This window comes from Cynocephalus volans, chromosome 5, assembly GCF_027409185.1.
Source record: "Cynocephalus volans isolate mCynVol1 chromosome 5, mCynVol1.pri, whole genome shotgun sequence".
Classification (NCBI taxonomy): domain Eukaryota; kingdom Metazoa; phylum Chordata; class Mammalia; order Dermoptera; family Cynocephalidae; genus Cynocephalus; species Cynocephalus volans.
This window is the reverse complement of record NC_084464.1, coordinates 81,152,026-81,169,914: the sequence shown is the minus strand read 5'-3', so window position 1 is coordinate 81,169,914 and position 17,889 is coordinate 81,152,026. Positions and strand designations below refer to the sequence as shown.

Below are 17,889 nucleotides of genomic sequence, written 5' to 3'. Positions count from 1 at the left end.
ATCAGTGATGCTCTGATGCGGAAAAGGAATGGAAAATCTTCTTAATAGTGTGAATTCAGGGCTGCTTTGAAGACTTTACTCCAAAGAAAACTATTTTTTCTCCCAACTCTCACTCTTCACCCCTGTCCCTCCATCATCGTTATTAATAATTTTTGCAGATGTAGTGGAATTTGCATACATAAGTTTGTAAATTCCCCTATTTTAACCTGAACCTTGAATCCTTAAAATGTAACTGCAACACTCCCTGGGAGAGAAGGACATGAAGTGGTGTCAGACATTTTTCATCACTGAATATTTTCGGTTAAAATAAAATAACTAAATTTTTCAGTTACAATAAAATTTCCTTAGATGAGGTCTTGATAGGGAAACGTTAGTCAGTGCCTTAGGTGTGAAGGAAGGAGAAATCCCCAAAGGGGGCTCAATACGCTAGAAGATAAACCCAGTCTACCTAAAAATTGTTCTTAGATTTAATAGTCTAAATACCCAAATGACAACAGCAAAAATTTTTCTTCTATTGTGCTAGCTAGCAACTTTGTTATTGTAACAACAAAAAAATGTGGTATTAACAGATTATTCATAGAATGATAAAGATTGAAGACACTTAATTGGAAATAATCTGATGAAGTCTAGGGTGCAGGACACACTCATCCCAATTGCTTACAGCAAGATTTTTCAACTAGGGCTAAGTGGAAGATGCCAGGAACCACATCCTTTGAGATTCTGATATGCCACAGGGTGTGTATTTTATTAACCAAAAAATCACCTTCCCCAGATGATTCTGATACCCAGCCACACACACCCCTACTAGGAACCACAATTCCATACCCAATACGATTACTTCACAGAACCTCACAGTGACAAGTGACCACTTGTGACTGCTGATTCCCAGGCACCACATTCACTTCAGGCAGCAAGGAAAGAGAAAATCATTTTTCGGTGTATTCTGTTTCCTAAGGCACAAAAATAAACTAATACATTTTATGTTTTTGCCTAATTAAGATTAAAAGACAAAGAAATTTCTGGTTAACTATAAACCAATTAACCACAACATTATTTTTTCCCAAACATTTTTAAAATAATAATTTGTTATAAAATAAAAATGCATTTGTATTACAATGATGCTTTTTTATTTACTTGAATAGAACCCAGACTTCCCTTCTACGGAGATCTTTAAATGTATCAAAACATTTGCCACATATCTGAAATGGTTTATGGTGGTCTGTTCTAAAAGAAATGGAATTGATAGCATCTTAATAGTCTTTCATTTCTTAGATTTTATGATTAAAATCATAAAGCTTCAATGATTACTAAAGCAATATAAATTTTAAAGACAAGCAGTATCCTAAGAAAACTTTCAGAAGAACAAATTCAAGGTGAATGTTTGTCTGTGTATCCTTATATGGTCACAAAAACAAAAGTTAATCAAATCTCATTAGGCAAAAGTGTTTAACTATGACACATGTAGGAGAGCACCAAAGTTGGGTCCTACAGAGGAATAGTGGGATTTAGCAGGGATCAAGAAATGAGCTATTTTTTTTCAAGAACTTATTTATATGATCTTTAAAAAAAATGAATTCAGAATGTACCTAACATCTGTACATTCCAGAGTGACTGATAAAGCATATGGAATTTTGACCTTATTCTAATTTGAACTCCTCCAGTCTCATATTTGTGTCTATAATTTTTTTAATTTCCACAGATGTTGCCAGTGTCTCATTGGGGCCCTTCCCTCTCACTCCTGATGACACACTCCTCAACGAAATTCTCAATAATACCCTCTACAACACCAAGATGCCTGCAACAGTAAGAAGTTCTCAGAGTCGATCTGTCTCTTTATGGGCCTGTTTTTGTTCTTTTACCAAAATGGGAAAAGAGAATGGATGGACTGGCCATTTAAGATTATTAGTGCTGCATTTTTATCACTCTAACTAAGAGTCAGTGACTGTTCTAGTCACTATTCTCACTTTTTCCTAGGAATTGAGGGGGGAAAAATAGATTGAGAACTAGGGTAAGACGGAAGGAATTACAAGAAGCAACTTAATTATAAGCTCTGAAGACCGGAGGCCCTTTTCCCCCCAGAACTTTATATATTGTAGGTGCTCACCAAGCATTGCAATAAGCCAATCGGTCAATCAACGAGGCTTCTTCTCCACTGAAGTATAACCCCATGTTGACAGCAAGAGTAGAGGTTTTGATCTCAGTCAGGTCCAGCAGGAATAGGCCAAGTAGACAGCAAAAGCATCAAAATCCTGTGTCAAACTGGGGAAAAATGAAGTGTTCTAAGGCAAAGAGGAGCACTGGCCACCACGCTAAGTGAAAATGTATGTGGGATGAAAGGATTGCTACAGAACCTACTGTCAGCTATCAAAAAAGGGGAAAATCTTTAACCTCCCCAAAAAGCTTTGAGTCCAGACCCTCAGTGCCAAAGCAGAGAAACACTGTCCTCATTACTCATGAGTGGTGGAGTTGTGGCAGCACCAGGTGGGCAGCAGGCTCTGAAGGGGGCAGGACTACAGGGAGTGGCACACAGAACCTGGTTCTTCTCTTCCTACACTGCCGCGGCAGCCAGACCTGCCATCTCTGCCTGGCCATGAGGCTGCTCTTCTATCCCTTTCCCCCTCCCTTCAACCTCCCTCCAAGGCACAGGTCAAAGCTGCAGGGTGAAGGCAGAGAGTTCAGTCTCACCAGATCTACATGAGAAATCAGAGATTAGAGCTTGCTGGCCATTCCATCTGCCCTTAGGCCAGAGGATGGCAGGTTTGGTTGAACTATTGCCATGAACAAAGAACGAAAATATTGTGTTTTTCTGAAAAATACTGCTTTATCAATAGTGAAAAGTACTGTTGGAAAAAAATAATGACTTTAATTTAATATATATTCCCTATAGAATTTCTAAGAATAGTCTGTCTTCTCCCTTTTCTCTCATCACCTGTGTCTCATCTCCCTCTGATGAAATATCCCATGAATATTTCATTTCACAGTCATTACATCCTCTTCTTAAGATCCTTTTTACCACCTGAATCTATCACTTATTCTTTCATTCAGCAAACATTTTACTAAAATCTGCTGATTTGCCAGGCACTGGGATATGCTCTGAAGATCATAAGATAAATAAAACATAATCCCTGCTTTCAAGGAATTTATAATACATTTAAGTAAAAAAAAAAAAAAATAGTCTCAGTGCTATGATTTAATATGTCAGGTGTATAGACCGGGATAGAATGATACATTGGGACAGTTTGCAGGGGATGCCACCCCCTGGTCATGCGTATTCACTGAGAGATTGGTGCACAAATGGCCTCATGTTTTTTGCTTTTGGAGATTCATTGAAGTGTGAAAATCATGCTGGATTGAAGGGGATTACATGTGGGGCAACAAGTTTTGCAGATAAAAAGGAAACTCCGAGTGAGTTTTTGATGAGTACCAAATGAGCAGTTCAGATGTTAATCAATGCTACAGAGTTCAGAGGAGGCAAAGACATCTTCTACCCTACATGGTTAGAGGAGATGTTATTTTAAATGAACCACAGGATATTGGTAAGAATGTGTGTGGTGTTGTGGTGGTTGTTGTTGTTGCTGGAGGTGGGGCTGGGGAGCAGTGAGGAGAGTCTCCACTCAGGAAACTTGCACAAGCAATGTGGTGTCTGACACAGTGAACAGAGCAGTCTGGTAGTCAGGGCAGAGAAGGGAGACTAAAATTGTTCAGAAAAGTTGGAATCAGACTGTGGAGAGTCTTGAACGTCAGGAAAAAGAGTTTGGGTTTTAACCCATAGGTAACAGGGCATTTCTAAAGGTGCTGGGTGAGAAACATAAAAAACTGAGGGTAAATTAGGACACCTCTCACTAACACATTTAAAGAATTTATTTAAATGTTTCGTGTGAACTTCAAATCTGCTTAGAGAAATGATGAGCTTCTAGAGAATAATCTCCTATGCCATACCTTTCTTTCCCATAGGTCCTAGAACTGTGTTTCACCCATGAAGATGCTCAATGTGTATTTTTTTTAATGAATGAGTGGATGAAAATGTCCTAAACAAACATCAGTAGTCTGTTAAGTGGGAATCCACGTCCCCCACGTGCCCTACTAAAGTTGGAGATGGCGCTGTTGTCCATGCCCACCGAAGAGGGGAGCTGGTAACAAGGAATAAGGAGGAAATACACCTGCTACCATCCAGCTGAGCTCTGTCCTTCATGGCAATGTCCACCGGTTTTTTTCTTCTTTTAGCTTTAACTCTAATTTCACTATAAGAGACCACATACATAATGAAAGACATTCAATTTCCACAGACATATTTTTTACTTTTTTCAGAAAGCTGTACAGATCTCACTATTATCTGGGTACCCAAGGCTGAAAGTCTGGCAAATCCCAAATTTGAAACCCAGCTCCAGGCTTTCTCTGTGCCGTGGGAGCCCATGTGAATTCAGAGCAATGAAAGTCCCTGCTTGTTCCCAGACCAACCGGCCCTCTGTGGCCAAGGCCAAATCCAGATCCCCTGAACAATGCCTCTATTCTTAGCCACAGGCTCCCAAAGGTGGCCCAAATATGCCATTCCTTCTGAGAGAAATTTTCAGCCCTCTCTTGGCTTGATAGTACTTTCTAACTAGTTTCAGTGTGAAGTTTAAGCACAAATGTTCTCATTAAAACAGTCTAGACTGTTCTCTAAAAAGAATTATAAGTAATTTCTCAGCCTCCATAAGTTATTTTATCTAATCCAGTCCTCAATAAAGACTATTTATAAAGTCACACAGCAAGGTGGTACAATCCTAGTAATGCACCAGCAACATATATGTGAATATATATATATTCAGGTGAGTGTGGATGTGTGTTTATGTGTACGTATGCAAAGATCCCACAGTCATAAAATGAGTGTTCTCAGGGACTCTAAATAGTTAACTCACTGGAGCTTCAGCTCTTTGTCTCTCACTGAAATTCAGAAGCCATTTCTAGTTAATAGGTTTTTTATTCTAAAAGCACTTGAGACTTCGTAATTCCCTTCTTAAGATAATATCAATATACTCATATACTATGTTATATAATCATTTGTTTGTGGTTTATACTAATAGAAATCCTTTTTTTTTTTTTTTAACTCAGGAAAGACAAACAGAATTCACTGTGTCCGAGCACCCACTGGAGCAGAAGGTGGATCTCAGCATCTCTCTGGCAAACCAGAGGTTCAAGGCAGAGCTCACGGACTCCCAGTCCCCATATTACCAGGAGCTAGCAGGAAAGTCTCAACTTCAGGTAAGTAGACTCAGCCCACACAACTGCATCCCAATCTGGGAGCCAACAGGACCTAAACACTTTTGGCTAATAGTTCCAACTTCTTGTGACCCAGTATTCATTTTTAACCATTGAAAAGAAAACAAAACTGCAATGGATTCCAAAATGTTAAGACATATGGATCTCCAGAAAAGTTTTTCATTCCGGATTTTCCATTCTTAAAGGTTAGTTAATTTACATTTAGATTTTCTTCAAATATTAGCAGGTTTTTAAATCTCATTTAACTGAAAGCCTCTGTGTAGATATTCTATTTGTCTAAATGACCATGATGGTGATGGTTTTGTGGGTGTATACTTATCCCTAAATTCATCAAAATGTATACATTAAATATGTAGAGGTTTTTATATGTGAATCATACCTCAACAAAACGGATTAAAATCTTAAGAAATGAACTGAGCACATAGACAGCAAATAGACAAAATGCTGTTATTTTTAATTCATAGTACTTTGTCTTTGCAAAATATTCCCATTTTGCAGTTCAATGCAATTTAAAGGCATGACATTTTTTATGGGTGGTAAGTGGAAGGCAATTATATTGTCCATGTCATCAATTACTAAATTGAGTCACATTCCCAAGATGTCTCTTCCATCTCAGACCTTCACCATATCTGTCTGACCCTTATTAAATTTAAATGCTCTTAGATTCCCTGCAGGACAAATCCAGCTCCTATGCCAACCACAGCATCTATCTGCCGTGACAAGACCCCTGTCTTCCTTTCTAGCCTCATCTTACTACAGTTCCTTATCATCTCCCTTCTTTGCATTCCAGTTTCCAGAAATACAAACTATTTCCAAATTGTCCTCACTTTTAGGCTTTACATGTGCTGCCTTCTCTGTCTAGAATGCCCTCCCCAAGTGTCATTGTAGGTAACTTGCCATGGAAAGTTCACTCTACCCGTTACGGGTTCAGTGGCTCTCTGCTGGGCTTGCTAATCCCTGGTGCCCATTGCTGTCAGTACACTTATCACCTGTCTTGAGATTGTTTATATGTCTATGACCTTTGCTGTCTCTATTCCTCTCTCCTTACTTGCCACTCTCACCAACACCAGACTAAGAGTTTCCACTTGAGAGTAGGAACTGTTTTTTTCATCTCTGAAGCCCAACTTCCTAATACAGAGCTTGGGATGTAGTTAACTACTCAGTAATTGTTTATATAAATGCAACTGAAAATAGAAGCAACCATGAGATTGCATAACCATGAACTACATTTATGGACAGCCTGAGTGCTCATTAATCTTACTCAGCGTGGCCAGGGAGCAAACAGGCCCCCACTTCTCGTACGTGGAGAGTTCAATACTTACCTCCTCTCACCCAGAGAGGAGATGAATAAGGGAAACATTTTTAACCTCCAACCTCTCCCCACACCAGCATTCAGTCAATAAAATGTAAAGAATCATTTCTACAAACTTCAAAGAGGAAGAATTAGCGGGGGGTGTTTATGAACCAGAGAAGTACTTAGACATGGATTATTAGATACAATGAATTAAAGAATAGTTTAACTTTTCCATCTGTTCTCTGAAACATTCTTCTCAGCAAATCCTTAGCATAATCAGAGTATCTTCAAAGTTGGATAATTGACCATAGACTCTTCACTGATCTATTGTTAATTTTCTAAGCACATAAAACAACCTGATATAGAATAATATAAATACATTGGGATTTTTTAAAAATCCAAGTTCTAGTACTGTTTCTGCCAAGAATTAAGTGTGAGAATTTGGGGATCACTTACTTTCCCTGGCCTTAGTTTCCTCACTTCGAAAATAAAGGTGACCTCAAAGTCTTTTTCCAAGTCTAAACTGCTGTATATAGAAATAATAGCTAGCACTGTTTGTAATGCTTTATTTGTATTAATTTATGTAATTCTTTACACAACTCTATAAGTAAGTAATATTATTTTTCTATTTTATAAATGAGGAAACTGAAGCACAAGGAGATTAATATGCCCAACGATGACACACTTATTATCCGGCAAAGCCAATATTCCAACCCAGGCAGCCTTGCTCTTAACCACTGTGCTAGGCTTCCTATTTTTCCCAAATAAGTATTTATGGGGAAAGGACTACTGTACCATCATCAAATGGGCATGCCTGTTCTAGCCTCTGAAAAACTTACTAGCCAAAGCAGAGTTTGCCTTGCCCAATCTTGTTGCAGAGACCCATCACCTCAGTCCTGCTGGTTCCACTGGCACGGTCACTGATTTCTCTACAATGCAGCCCTCTGCTCACAGCATCTGCTCCCTTTCCAGGCTCCTGAGTGAGGGGGCCCACCTCACAGCCTGCCATCACAGAGCCAATCAGCCCCACCACAGCCCAAACCTGCATTAGCACAGCCATTCGGGCCTAATCAGGAGTTAATGGACAGTGCTTTGCAGTAATTTAATTTCCACAATAAACCTAATGAGCAATTTAATATGAATGTCAAAAGGATTCACTTAGTTGTTGTCTGAATGCTTTCTCCTGTGCAAACATTCATGAGAACTGCTGCCTTTTTACAGCCCCGTTAACATATACTCCAGCACAATCAGGGAGGCCTCTGTGCACTTAGTATTATTAATAAGGTTAACTGGGCACTTAATTAGCAATTTAGTGTTTAGTGCTCCATGATAGGAAGGTCCCCCAGAAGATTATTTAGCAGAATTAGCCGAGGGCTTTTGTCATCTCCTCCCTAGATGCCTTCTGCACACTCCTAAGCAAAGCTGGTTCTTAATCAACCATGGACAGGTTCACAAAGAGGGCATGGACACTAACAGTAAATCCCTTCCACCCGAGCCACTGCCGTGGAGCGTCTCTGTTGGGGAGGACGAAAGGCTGTCCCCAGTGGTGCTCCCTGCTGCCGATGCTGCAGCTATAGGCTTCTGCAGAGGCGGTTCTGTGCTCAGTTGACTGTTTTCACATGTGCAGCAGCATCTCTGGTAACCTGTACAAGAAAGAGGGATGATCAGGGTCTGAATCTCCTGCTTCAGAAACTGCAGCTCACACTTAAACATTCAGTCCCTGGTGCTGTTACTGGAATGGCAGGTTAAATTCCCTGTTGCCTCAAAGCTGTGTGTCACAGGAGGCCAGAGCACACCTGAAGCACATACACAGCCCTTTCCTGCCTGCCTCATAATAAAGACCAGCTCTGCAGAACCTAACCTCTCAGTTCTCCTCTGTGAAGTCTGTGATGGGGTGGAGGTGTAGGCACAGACACTTAACACCCAGGCTCCCTGCCCCTGACCTCTATAGGGACTCTCATCGTGTCCTTGCCCCCACTGAGTCTTTCAAAAACGACTGAAAGAAGGCTCACCCTACCCTTACCAGGCTCCATGCTGTGTGGTCATGGGGGGAGTAAGAAGAAATCCAGCCCTCCAGGAACTAGTAATCCAGTACGACAGGTAGAGAGAAGCAAATAAATGATACAATATTGTCAACTCTCTGCCCAGCTATATGCCAGGCACCTGTTACTTGCTAGTTATTCCTTATAGCAACTTTATGGAACAAGTATTGTTATCCCATTTTGGCTATGGAGATCAGGATTCAGAGAGACTGAGCAATAAATTCAAGGTCTTACAGAAAGCAGCAGATATCTAAACCCAGGCCTACACAGGTATCTCCTCATCACCCGAAAACTGAGCCACCTTCATCACTGCAGTTATATGTTAGGGAATGAAAACTACTTTTAATATTGGCACAAGGAAATATAATTGGAAGGTAAATCAGTCTGCTGGAGGGAAAAAAAAAGGTCCACCATGCACTCCAAGGCCCAGTATAAGTGATTTGAGGATTGTCTGTGCATCGCTGCTATAGTCCTTCATGTGGATAACATGGAGTCAGTAGTAATTTGAGATACAGTGACAGCACAGTGGCATGTTGATGAGTTTAGAGAACATGGTGCTGCACTCAACTCAATTAAACAAAATTTGCTGAGTCCCTACTCTGTGAATGACGATCTGCTAGATACTGGGAGGAAGGGAGATAAATATGAATAAACCTCACATGGTTCCTGAGGTCAGGGAGCAAACTCTCAGTGAGGGAGACTGACATGCACCTCACAGGCTTTTATGGGGTGTACTGTATTAAGTTCTAGTAGAGAGAAGAAAGAATTGATCCTGACTTGGGGCTCCACAAATGTTTTTCGCTAGAGAAGATGTTCAAGCCAGCTTTGAAAATGGGTGTGCAGGGAGGAGCAGTCAGTGAGCAGAAGGTGGGAGAAACTGTGCCTTGGGCTAAGGGAAATACTTCTCTGGAGCCTGGAGAAATAGAAGTGCATGTTGTATGTGGGGAGGGAGGGAGTCAGCTTAGTGTCACTAGAGGACACGATATCGGCCAAGAGGAGGAGGGTGGCCGGAAGTGTAAATAGTAAGGTACCCAGGAGGAGGGGGTGGTACAGGAGGGTCTTAAATGTCATTCTAAAGAACTGGACCTTATTCAATAGGCGGTGCAGCCCATCAAGGGATTTTTAGTGAAGAGCAACAGAAATGGAACCTAAGGAAAAAATTGTAGTCAGAGAGATGCCAATCCCTTCCCCCATCCCAACACACCCAGAAGACATTTCTGCTTCCTTCTCCCACACGCATGCAGAAATCCATTTCAACAGTGCAGGAGGGGAGATGGGGTGTGGGTGCCAGGCATGAGATGAAGAACAGCACAATGGAAACAAAAGACACTGCAAGATTTGAACCAACAGGAGTTGGTGGCCTCATGTGAGGAGCATAGAGAGAAGGTATCTAGGGATACTGGGCTTTCTGGCCTGGAAGACAATAAGTGCTCATGACCCTGGCTGAGACAGAAAGGTCGAGAAGAAAGGCAAATTTAGGAGGAAGAAAATGACTCTGGTTTGGGCAGCTCTATTTAAGGGCAACTGTTGGGATATTCATGTGAAGAACTCAAGGTTGTTCAGGTGTATCTGGTGATCACTGAAGCCATGGGAGAAAAAGAGATTCCCCAATGAGAGGAAAAGGAAAGGGAGACAAGGAAGGGAGGACAGGGCCGAGTCCTGCTCTCCTGCTCAGCCTCACCTTCCACTCTGCTTTTACTCTCAAGTTTCACTACTAAGCTACTATCTCCTCCTCTTAGTTTCTTTTGCCTCCCTGTCTTCCTATGAGAAAGCTAGATGGGGGAGTACCAGTCTCTGTGACAGGGTCCCCAGGGCGTAGCACAGTGCCTGCAATGGAGCTTGTGGAGTAAATGGGACAGTGAGTGCAATGAGGAGGCTGAGGATGGAAATTTGCAGACTCCTTAAATTTAAAGCAGAGAGTGAAGACAGGACTGGGACGGAGCAAAGAAGACTAAGAGAGTGGTCAGAGAGATGGACGAAGAACCTGGAAAGAGCAGGGATACTATGAAGGAGGAACAGAAAATGCTATTGGATTTGGAGAGAGCCAAGAGACAGTGGCCTGCAGAGAACCCTCTCTCCTGGGAGAATCCAGGAGCAGAAGAAGCCAGGCTGTGGTGGGTCAGGGAGTAGATGGGTACAGCACCATTGTAAAATACTCTGATAACTAGCCTCATGAGCAAGGTCAAATGAATTAAGGAAATTTATTGTGAGGTCTCCATGAATCTAAGAGCAAATCTAATCCATTAGATTAAAATCTGTTTTTACCCTTTTGTTTAAGTACAGCAGCTATTTTGAATTTAATAATATCTTTAACAGTATAAATATTTCCAAATTATATAATTCAATTCAGAAAACATTATAGTTAAAATGTTATAGTTAACTATAGTTACAGTCAGAAAATATTATATTACTTGTGTGTGTAAGTCAAAATCCTGTTGCCAAAAATGTTTCCTACACACTTTAAGTGAAAGAATCCAGGCAAAGAAAGACAAATACCACATGTTCTCCCTCACATGTGGGATATAAAAAAAAATTGATCTCACAGAAGTAGAGGTTGATTAATGGCTACAAAAATACAGTTACAAAAATATCAAAATATCACATGTACCCTATAAATATGTACAATTATTATGTATGAACTTTATGTATGAACTTTTTAAAATAAAAATAAAAATGTATTATTTTCCAGTAAAAAAAATAGTTTTCTTCCAATGCCACCTTAAAGTTATTTTACATTTTATGTAAAGTAACCATTAAAGCAGGTCAGAACTACCCAATTATAGCTTTTAAGTAACTAGCAAGATACTTTCTTCTGGTTTTCAGAAATAACTGAGAACAAAGAGTTTGGCCTTGTTCATTGTTTTAATTTTCCATTTTCATTTTTCCCCCTAACTCATCAAAAGTGTTTAGGCTTTCTCAGTTAGAATAGATCTGACTGAGTAGAACCAGGGTGTTTCATAAATTTCTTTCTCTCTGCAGATGCAAAAGGCATTTAAGAAAGTTCCGGGATTCAAAGAAATCCATGTGTTAGGATTTAGGTAAGTAAGAGAATCAGACTCTTCTCAACTTTTAAATTACTTTCCCCCTAGCTCCTTTTAAAGGCAATGTCATAAAGACTACGAGGTCCCTTTTCCCCCAACTGTTCAGCTCTGCCAAATCCTCAAAACTGAATACATTTCAGATAAAGGAATTGTCTAGTTAGAGCGTGACTCTAGGTGAGTTTTAAGAGGTAACACAGGAGCTGTTTTCCTTCCTCTTCCAGGCATTAGAAATACTGCTCTCTACACAGAGCTCATCTACTGTCCTTGGCAATGTTGTTACCAACAAACATCTTAGGAAAACACCTCACTCAGTAGAGACAGATCAAAAAAAGTAGCAATTAAGCACCTTGGTGTCTGATTACCTGGTTTCCTATCAAATGCTAAGTATCATAGTTTAAACCAATCATGCTGCCCGATGGAGACAGGTGACCCTAACACAGTGATCTCTATGGAGATAGGGGATTGGAGGAATGGGGTGGACAGGGACAGGAGTGGAAGCAAGACTTCCCAAAATATACCTTTTCGATCATTTTAATGTCTGAACCATAGTAATGTATTACCACTCAAAATTATTAAATTAAAATTTTAAATAAAATAAGTGAAATCATAAAATAGTGACACACTAAAGCAGGGTTCAATCATGTTCCCCCAGCTTTGGCACAAGCAAGCCTGTACCCACTATCATCCAACTCTCTAATGTGGGTTCATGATTTTTGGCAAGAATTTTTACTTTTTTTTAAGTTCTCATTGTTCAAAACATCTACAGGCAGGGTCATAAAAAGGTTATTTGTTTGTTTGTTTGCTTAATGTACTCAGGATAAATATCAGTCCTGGTATGAGCAGAATGAGATTCCACAACCCAAGGGAGATTTGCAAATCAGGGACAGCAGACCTCACAGCAGGTTCATCCCGGCTCCTTTGCTGTCTATTGTCTTAAAAGAAGGTACACAGAACAAGGGGTCCTCAAACTCATAAAGAATGGCTTCTAGGGGAGCTCTAAAGATTTATTTCTTCCAAAGCTATCAGACTCCTAGGATCTGTATAACTCCAGAAGAAGCAAATATTGAAAAGTGAAATTTATAAAAAATGAAACCCTTAATATTTACCAAAACAGGCTCATTTTTCTTTATTTCAAGATGCTGCTCTACAGAATTCCATGTGAAATCAGATGGATTAGAGAAAAATAAAAGTTGATAGGAAAATATTCTGCATAGATGGCAAGTTCTTCCGGATAAATCACTGCAGTTAAGGAACAAATTCTTAATTTAAAGCTGAAGGAAATGATAAGAATAGTTCTCTTGGTGACTGTTCAAATGCTCATCATCCCCTCCCTTTGATAAATGAAAAACTAATTTTAAAAAATCTATTTCAGAAGAAAACCAAAATGTTAGGTGATGAAATTTTGCCAGGTGAAAATTTTCAAAATACTTGAAGATGAATGTTTCCCAATTGCTTATCTCTGTAAGAATTTATTCTTATTTCTGCCAAAGATGCTTATAAAGTAAGTTTAATAAGATTTTCCCAATGATTTTCATTTTGTCATGAAGACTTAGTTCACCAGAAAATATGTTGGCCCCTGAATATGATAAACAACATGCTTATCAACATGGCAAGCTTTTAATCACCAATAACAATGCTCAGAATATTGTGAAGTAAACTTATTATGAAGGAAATTGCTTTCTTGTGGGGCCAGATCCCCGCAGCAGACTGAGAGGATTATGAGCCTCCGGGTATTCTTTCCTTCAGCCTAGAAAGACTGATTTGCAATTTAACAAATACCTTTATATCAGTGACGTCATTTGATTCTCTGAACTGGGAATAAGTTAGGACATCTACTATTAACACAATTATAAGGGTGAACAGTGAAAGATCCACTTTATTAATTTTTTTAATTTTTTTATCTTAACATTTACTTGTATATATTTGTGGGGTACAGTGTGTTGTTTCAGTATATGCATATATGGCACAATGATTGACTTAGGACAGATAGCATAGTTTCATACCCATTAGTCCACCTTCCTCCTCCCCCATTCTCCCCTTCCAGCCTCTGGTAACCATTATTCTACTCTACTTCTGTGAGAACAACTTTTTCTTTCTCTCCTTTTTTTTTTTTTGATTCCACATATGAGGGAGGTCATGCAGTATTTCTTTCTGTACCTGACTTATGTCACTTAATATGATAGTTTCTAGTTCCATCCATGTTGCTACAAATGACAGGATTTCATTTTTTGTATAGCCGAATAGTATTCCATTGTGTACTTATACCACAGTTTTTTATCCATTCATCCATTGATAGGCATTTAGGTTGATTCCATCTCTTGGCTATTGTGAATATTGTTGAGATGAACATGGGAGTGCAGGTGCCTTTTTGATATATTGATTTCATTTCCTTTAGGAATACACCAGGTAGGGAGATAGCTAAGTCATAAGGTCGATCTATTTTTAGTTCTCTGAGGAACCTCCATATTGTCTTCCACAATGGCTGTACCAATTTACATTCCTACCAGCAATGTAGGAGAGTTCCCTTTTCTCCACATCTTTGCCAGCATGTTATTTTCTGTCTTGTTGACAATAGCCATTCTAACTGGAGTGAGATGATACCTCACTGTTGTTTTAATTTGCACTGCCCTGATGATTAGTGATGTTGAGCATTTTCTCACATGCCTGTTGGCCATTTGTATGTCTTCTTTTGAGAAATGTCTGTTCAGGTCCTTTGCCCATTTCTTAATTGGGTTATTTGGTTTTTGGCTAAGTTCCTTATATATTCTGGATATTAGCCCCTTTTCTGGTGTGTAGTTTGCAAACACTTTCTCCCATTCTGTAGGTTGTCCCTTCACTTTGTTGATTGTGTCACTTGCTGTGCAGAAGCTTTTTGGTTTGATGTGATCCCATTGTCTATTTTTGCTTTAGTTGCCTGTGCCTGGTGTAATCTTGCTCCAAAAAGCTCTGCCCACTCCCATTTTCTGTAGTGTTTCCCTATGTTTTCTTCTAGTAGTTTTATAGCTTTGAGTCCTAAATTTAGGTCTTTAATCCACTTTGAGTTGATTTTTGTGTATGGTGAGAGATAGGGGTCTAGTTTTGATCTTCTGCATGTGGATATCCAGTTTTCCCAGGACCATTTGACAAGTCTGTCCTTTCCCCAGTGTATATTTTTGGCATCTTTGTCTAAATTCAGTTGGCTGTGAGAGTATGGGTTTATTTCTGGGCTCTCTATTCTGTTCCAATGGTCTGTCGGTCTGTTTTTATACCAGTAAAATGCTCACTTTAAATATTGCTTTATCCCTTACAGCAAAGATGAAAAACTATTAACAATCTTTCAATTTAGTTGTACAGTATACTCCTTCAAAGACTTGTGCACAAATATTTATAATATCTTTATTTGTAATAGCCAAGAACTAGAAACAACTCAAATGTCCATCAACAGGACAATAGATAAATTATAGCATATTCTTACTATAGACTATTTCTCAACAAAAAAATAGGAATACAAAACAACATGGGTACATCTCAAAATAATTGTGTTGCGTGAAAGAAACCAGACAAACATACATTATGATTCCATTTATATTAAATTCTAGAAGTTGCAAACTATTCTATAGTAACAGAAAACAGATCAGTAGTTGCTTGGGAAGATGAGGCAGAGAGGGGTGGCAGGGAAAGATTATAATGCACCTGAGTAGAGCTCTGGGGGTGATAAATATGCTCATGATCTTGGTCATGGTAATGATTTCACAGGTTTATAGTATCAAACTTATTGAATTTTATACCTTAAATATATCCGGTCTGTTTACAATAATGAAACCTCAGTAAAGCATCTTTTTAAAATTAGCAGGACTAGGGTCTTGGCTCAGGAAGCCCAGCCTTTCTCTGGAACTTCATGGATTGCAAACCATTGCTGAAAACAGACAAGAGGCAGGCTCTGGAATGTCTGGTTGGTAGAGAAGGAAGTCCCTCCCTGCAGAGCAGCACTAGTAAGATAGAGAGTCTCCCTTGCATCCACAAAAGGGAAGTTGTAGCATGTCTGTATCATTTCCATTTCAGTCATGTTACATCAGGAGATGAAAGTTTGATGAACTCATACTCCAGGCAGAAAGAGCAACAAGACTAATCCTATCATATGTGTAAACTGTCTTTGTTAGCAACTACCATTTGAAATCTAGAGGAAGAAAACTTAATGTAGCTTCTGAACTAAATTAGTGCATATGCCCAGAGGAGTCCAAAATGCATTAGTCACTTTGGTGACCAAATGGCCTTTTTTCAGGTACAAATGAGATGGCATGAAAAAATGGGCCTACACTTGAGGTCAGACAGGCCAGGGTTTGAATGCTGACTGCCACTCTCCTACCTTCTCGGTGCCTGCTCCTTTATCAGTGAAGTGGGGATGGTGTTGTTGAAAGGATTAAATGAGAATGTATGTAAACTGCCTGGCGCAGACCACCCACTCAGTAAACAAGTGGCTGTTTCTCTTGAAAGCTGTCCCACGGTGAATTGAACCAATCCCTCAAAGCTTACTGATTAAAGCAATTCAACAACTAGTCAACAAAACACCAGTTGCAAGAGTTCGGCCTCAGATAAATTACCTTCAGGAATGAACTAAACATTTAATGCCATTCAGGAGGTGAGAAGTCCACTTACAAAATACTTTTTAAAAACTCTCTGGCACCAGCATCACCTAAAATGTAAGATGTGTAGGATATATTTATAGCTTCTTTAAGAGGAATATGAGGAAGTCAAGGAGTTTAAGAAGACTAAACGTACATATTTTTGATCTAAAGCTCATGTCTTAATCAGAAACATCATAGAATGATGTTCACTTCCTGAGATTCATATGGGTCTCAAATTTTCCATCCAAATTCTGATGCAGTTTATATGTTACCTTAAAAGCTCTGGACAAACATAAAAGAAAAGGAAGAAAACTTTTTTCATATATGAAATAATTCATTGAATGTCTTAATAAATGTCTTAAAAATTCTTCTCCCTTGCATGTTCCCATTGTGTATGATGAAATGAAGACCAAAGAAAGAAAGAGATGGGTAATGTGGACTTTTCTTTTTTTACGTTTCAAAGTATAGTGCATTTTCCCCACAAATTTATATGCTGATTTTGTGCAAATAATTTTTATATATAATGTCTGGACTAAGCCAATGACTTTCTGATGGTTTCTTATTCAAATGGAAGCAATTGATTAATTACTCGGTAGTAAAAAAAAAAAAAAAAAAAACTCTCTAGTCAAAGTCACTATGTGAGATAAGCAGGTAAACATGGACTTGAACAGCTAAAGAGGATTCTATAAAACTCAAGGTCTAATTAGAAAAACGTGAACACATACCCGTGATGCAAGCATGCTTTTACTATTTCTTAAATGTCATTTGTGATTGGAAGTTTTCCATCTGAATGCACACACATACATGCAGCCAACCTAAGTCTGCAATAAAGCAGAGAAATTAATTTGCTCATTGGTTCCAACGTCAGTTTGAATTGGTTAAAGGACCTGCTATACCTCAGAGAGCTCAGCAATAAGAATCCAGCTTTGGCTCCTATAATCGACTAGTGAAACAATGAATTGTAGACTCTGACTGATTGTGTGGCCTGAAGAACTTCCAAGAATATACATTATCAGTTCCTGTGGCCTTTAAAACACTCTGCATCCCTCAGTGTGGATTTATGTCTTGAACTAAAAAGTAAAACCTGATTTTAGAGGACATAGGTAAGGAGAATCCTAATTCATTTTTACATGAAAAGGCATTGATTAATAAATATGTTAATAAATACAGATAATCATGTACCACTTCCCTTCCTCTTTTCTCACACCTTCCTTCTATTATTTTAAAAGCAGCTTGAGGAAAAAGATTGCTTTGTTTCATTTAGAGTTTCATTTTTTAATTAAAAAATGCTTCTTGGGAAAAATAGTAGAAGAGAAATAGCCTTAAGAATTGAAGCTGTGGTTTGGTTACCACATGCATATAACACTGTCCCTCTGCTATGTCCCATATTGTTATTCCATAGACCTTCCCAAAGGAGGCTGTTTGTAGAAGAAATGACTATTCTTCCCTCTTCCTGATTAGCACTGCATGATTTATAAGACCACCAAAAACATTGGTCAATACCAGCAACTCTTGACAATTAACACTTTTTCATAAAGACCTAAAGTAAAAATTTATGATCATTTGACTCAGTTAATAAGCCTCCTTCAAGCTGGACTTAATATCCATACTGGAATTCTATTTCAAAACTAAAATATATGTCAATTCTT

The 17,889-nt window shown here is 39.0% G+C and overlaps 1 protein-coding gene across 1 annotated transcript in view; it reads left to right on the top strand.

The window, feature by feature from the left end:
• The window catches only part of IMPG1 (interphotoreceptor matrix proteoglycan 1), a 126,913-nt gene that overhangs the window by 38,347 nt on the left and 70,677 nt on the right, over nt 1-17,889 (top strand). Inside the window, 4 exon segments of the mRNA XM_063098170.1 lie at nt 1,700-1,803; nt 5,092-5,241; nt 11,575-11,633; nt 16,649-16,669. Of these exon segments, the coding sequence (XP_062954240.1) occupies nt 1,700-1,803; nt 5,092-5,241; nt 11,575-11,633; nt 16,649-16,669 (334 nt within the window).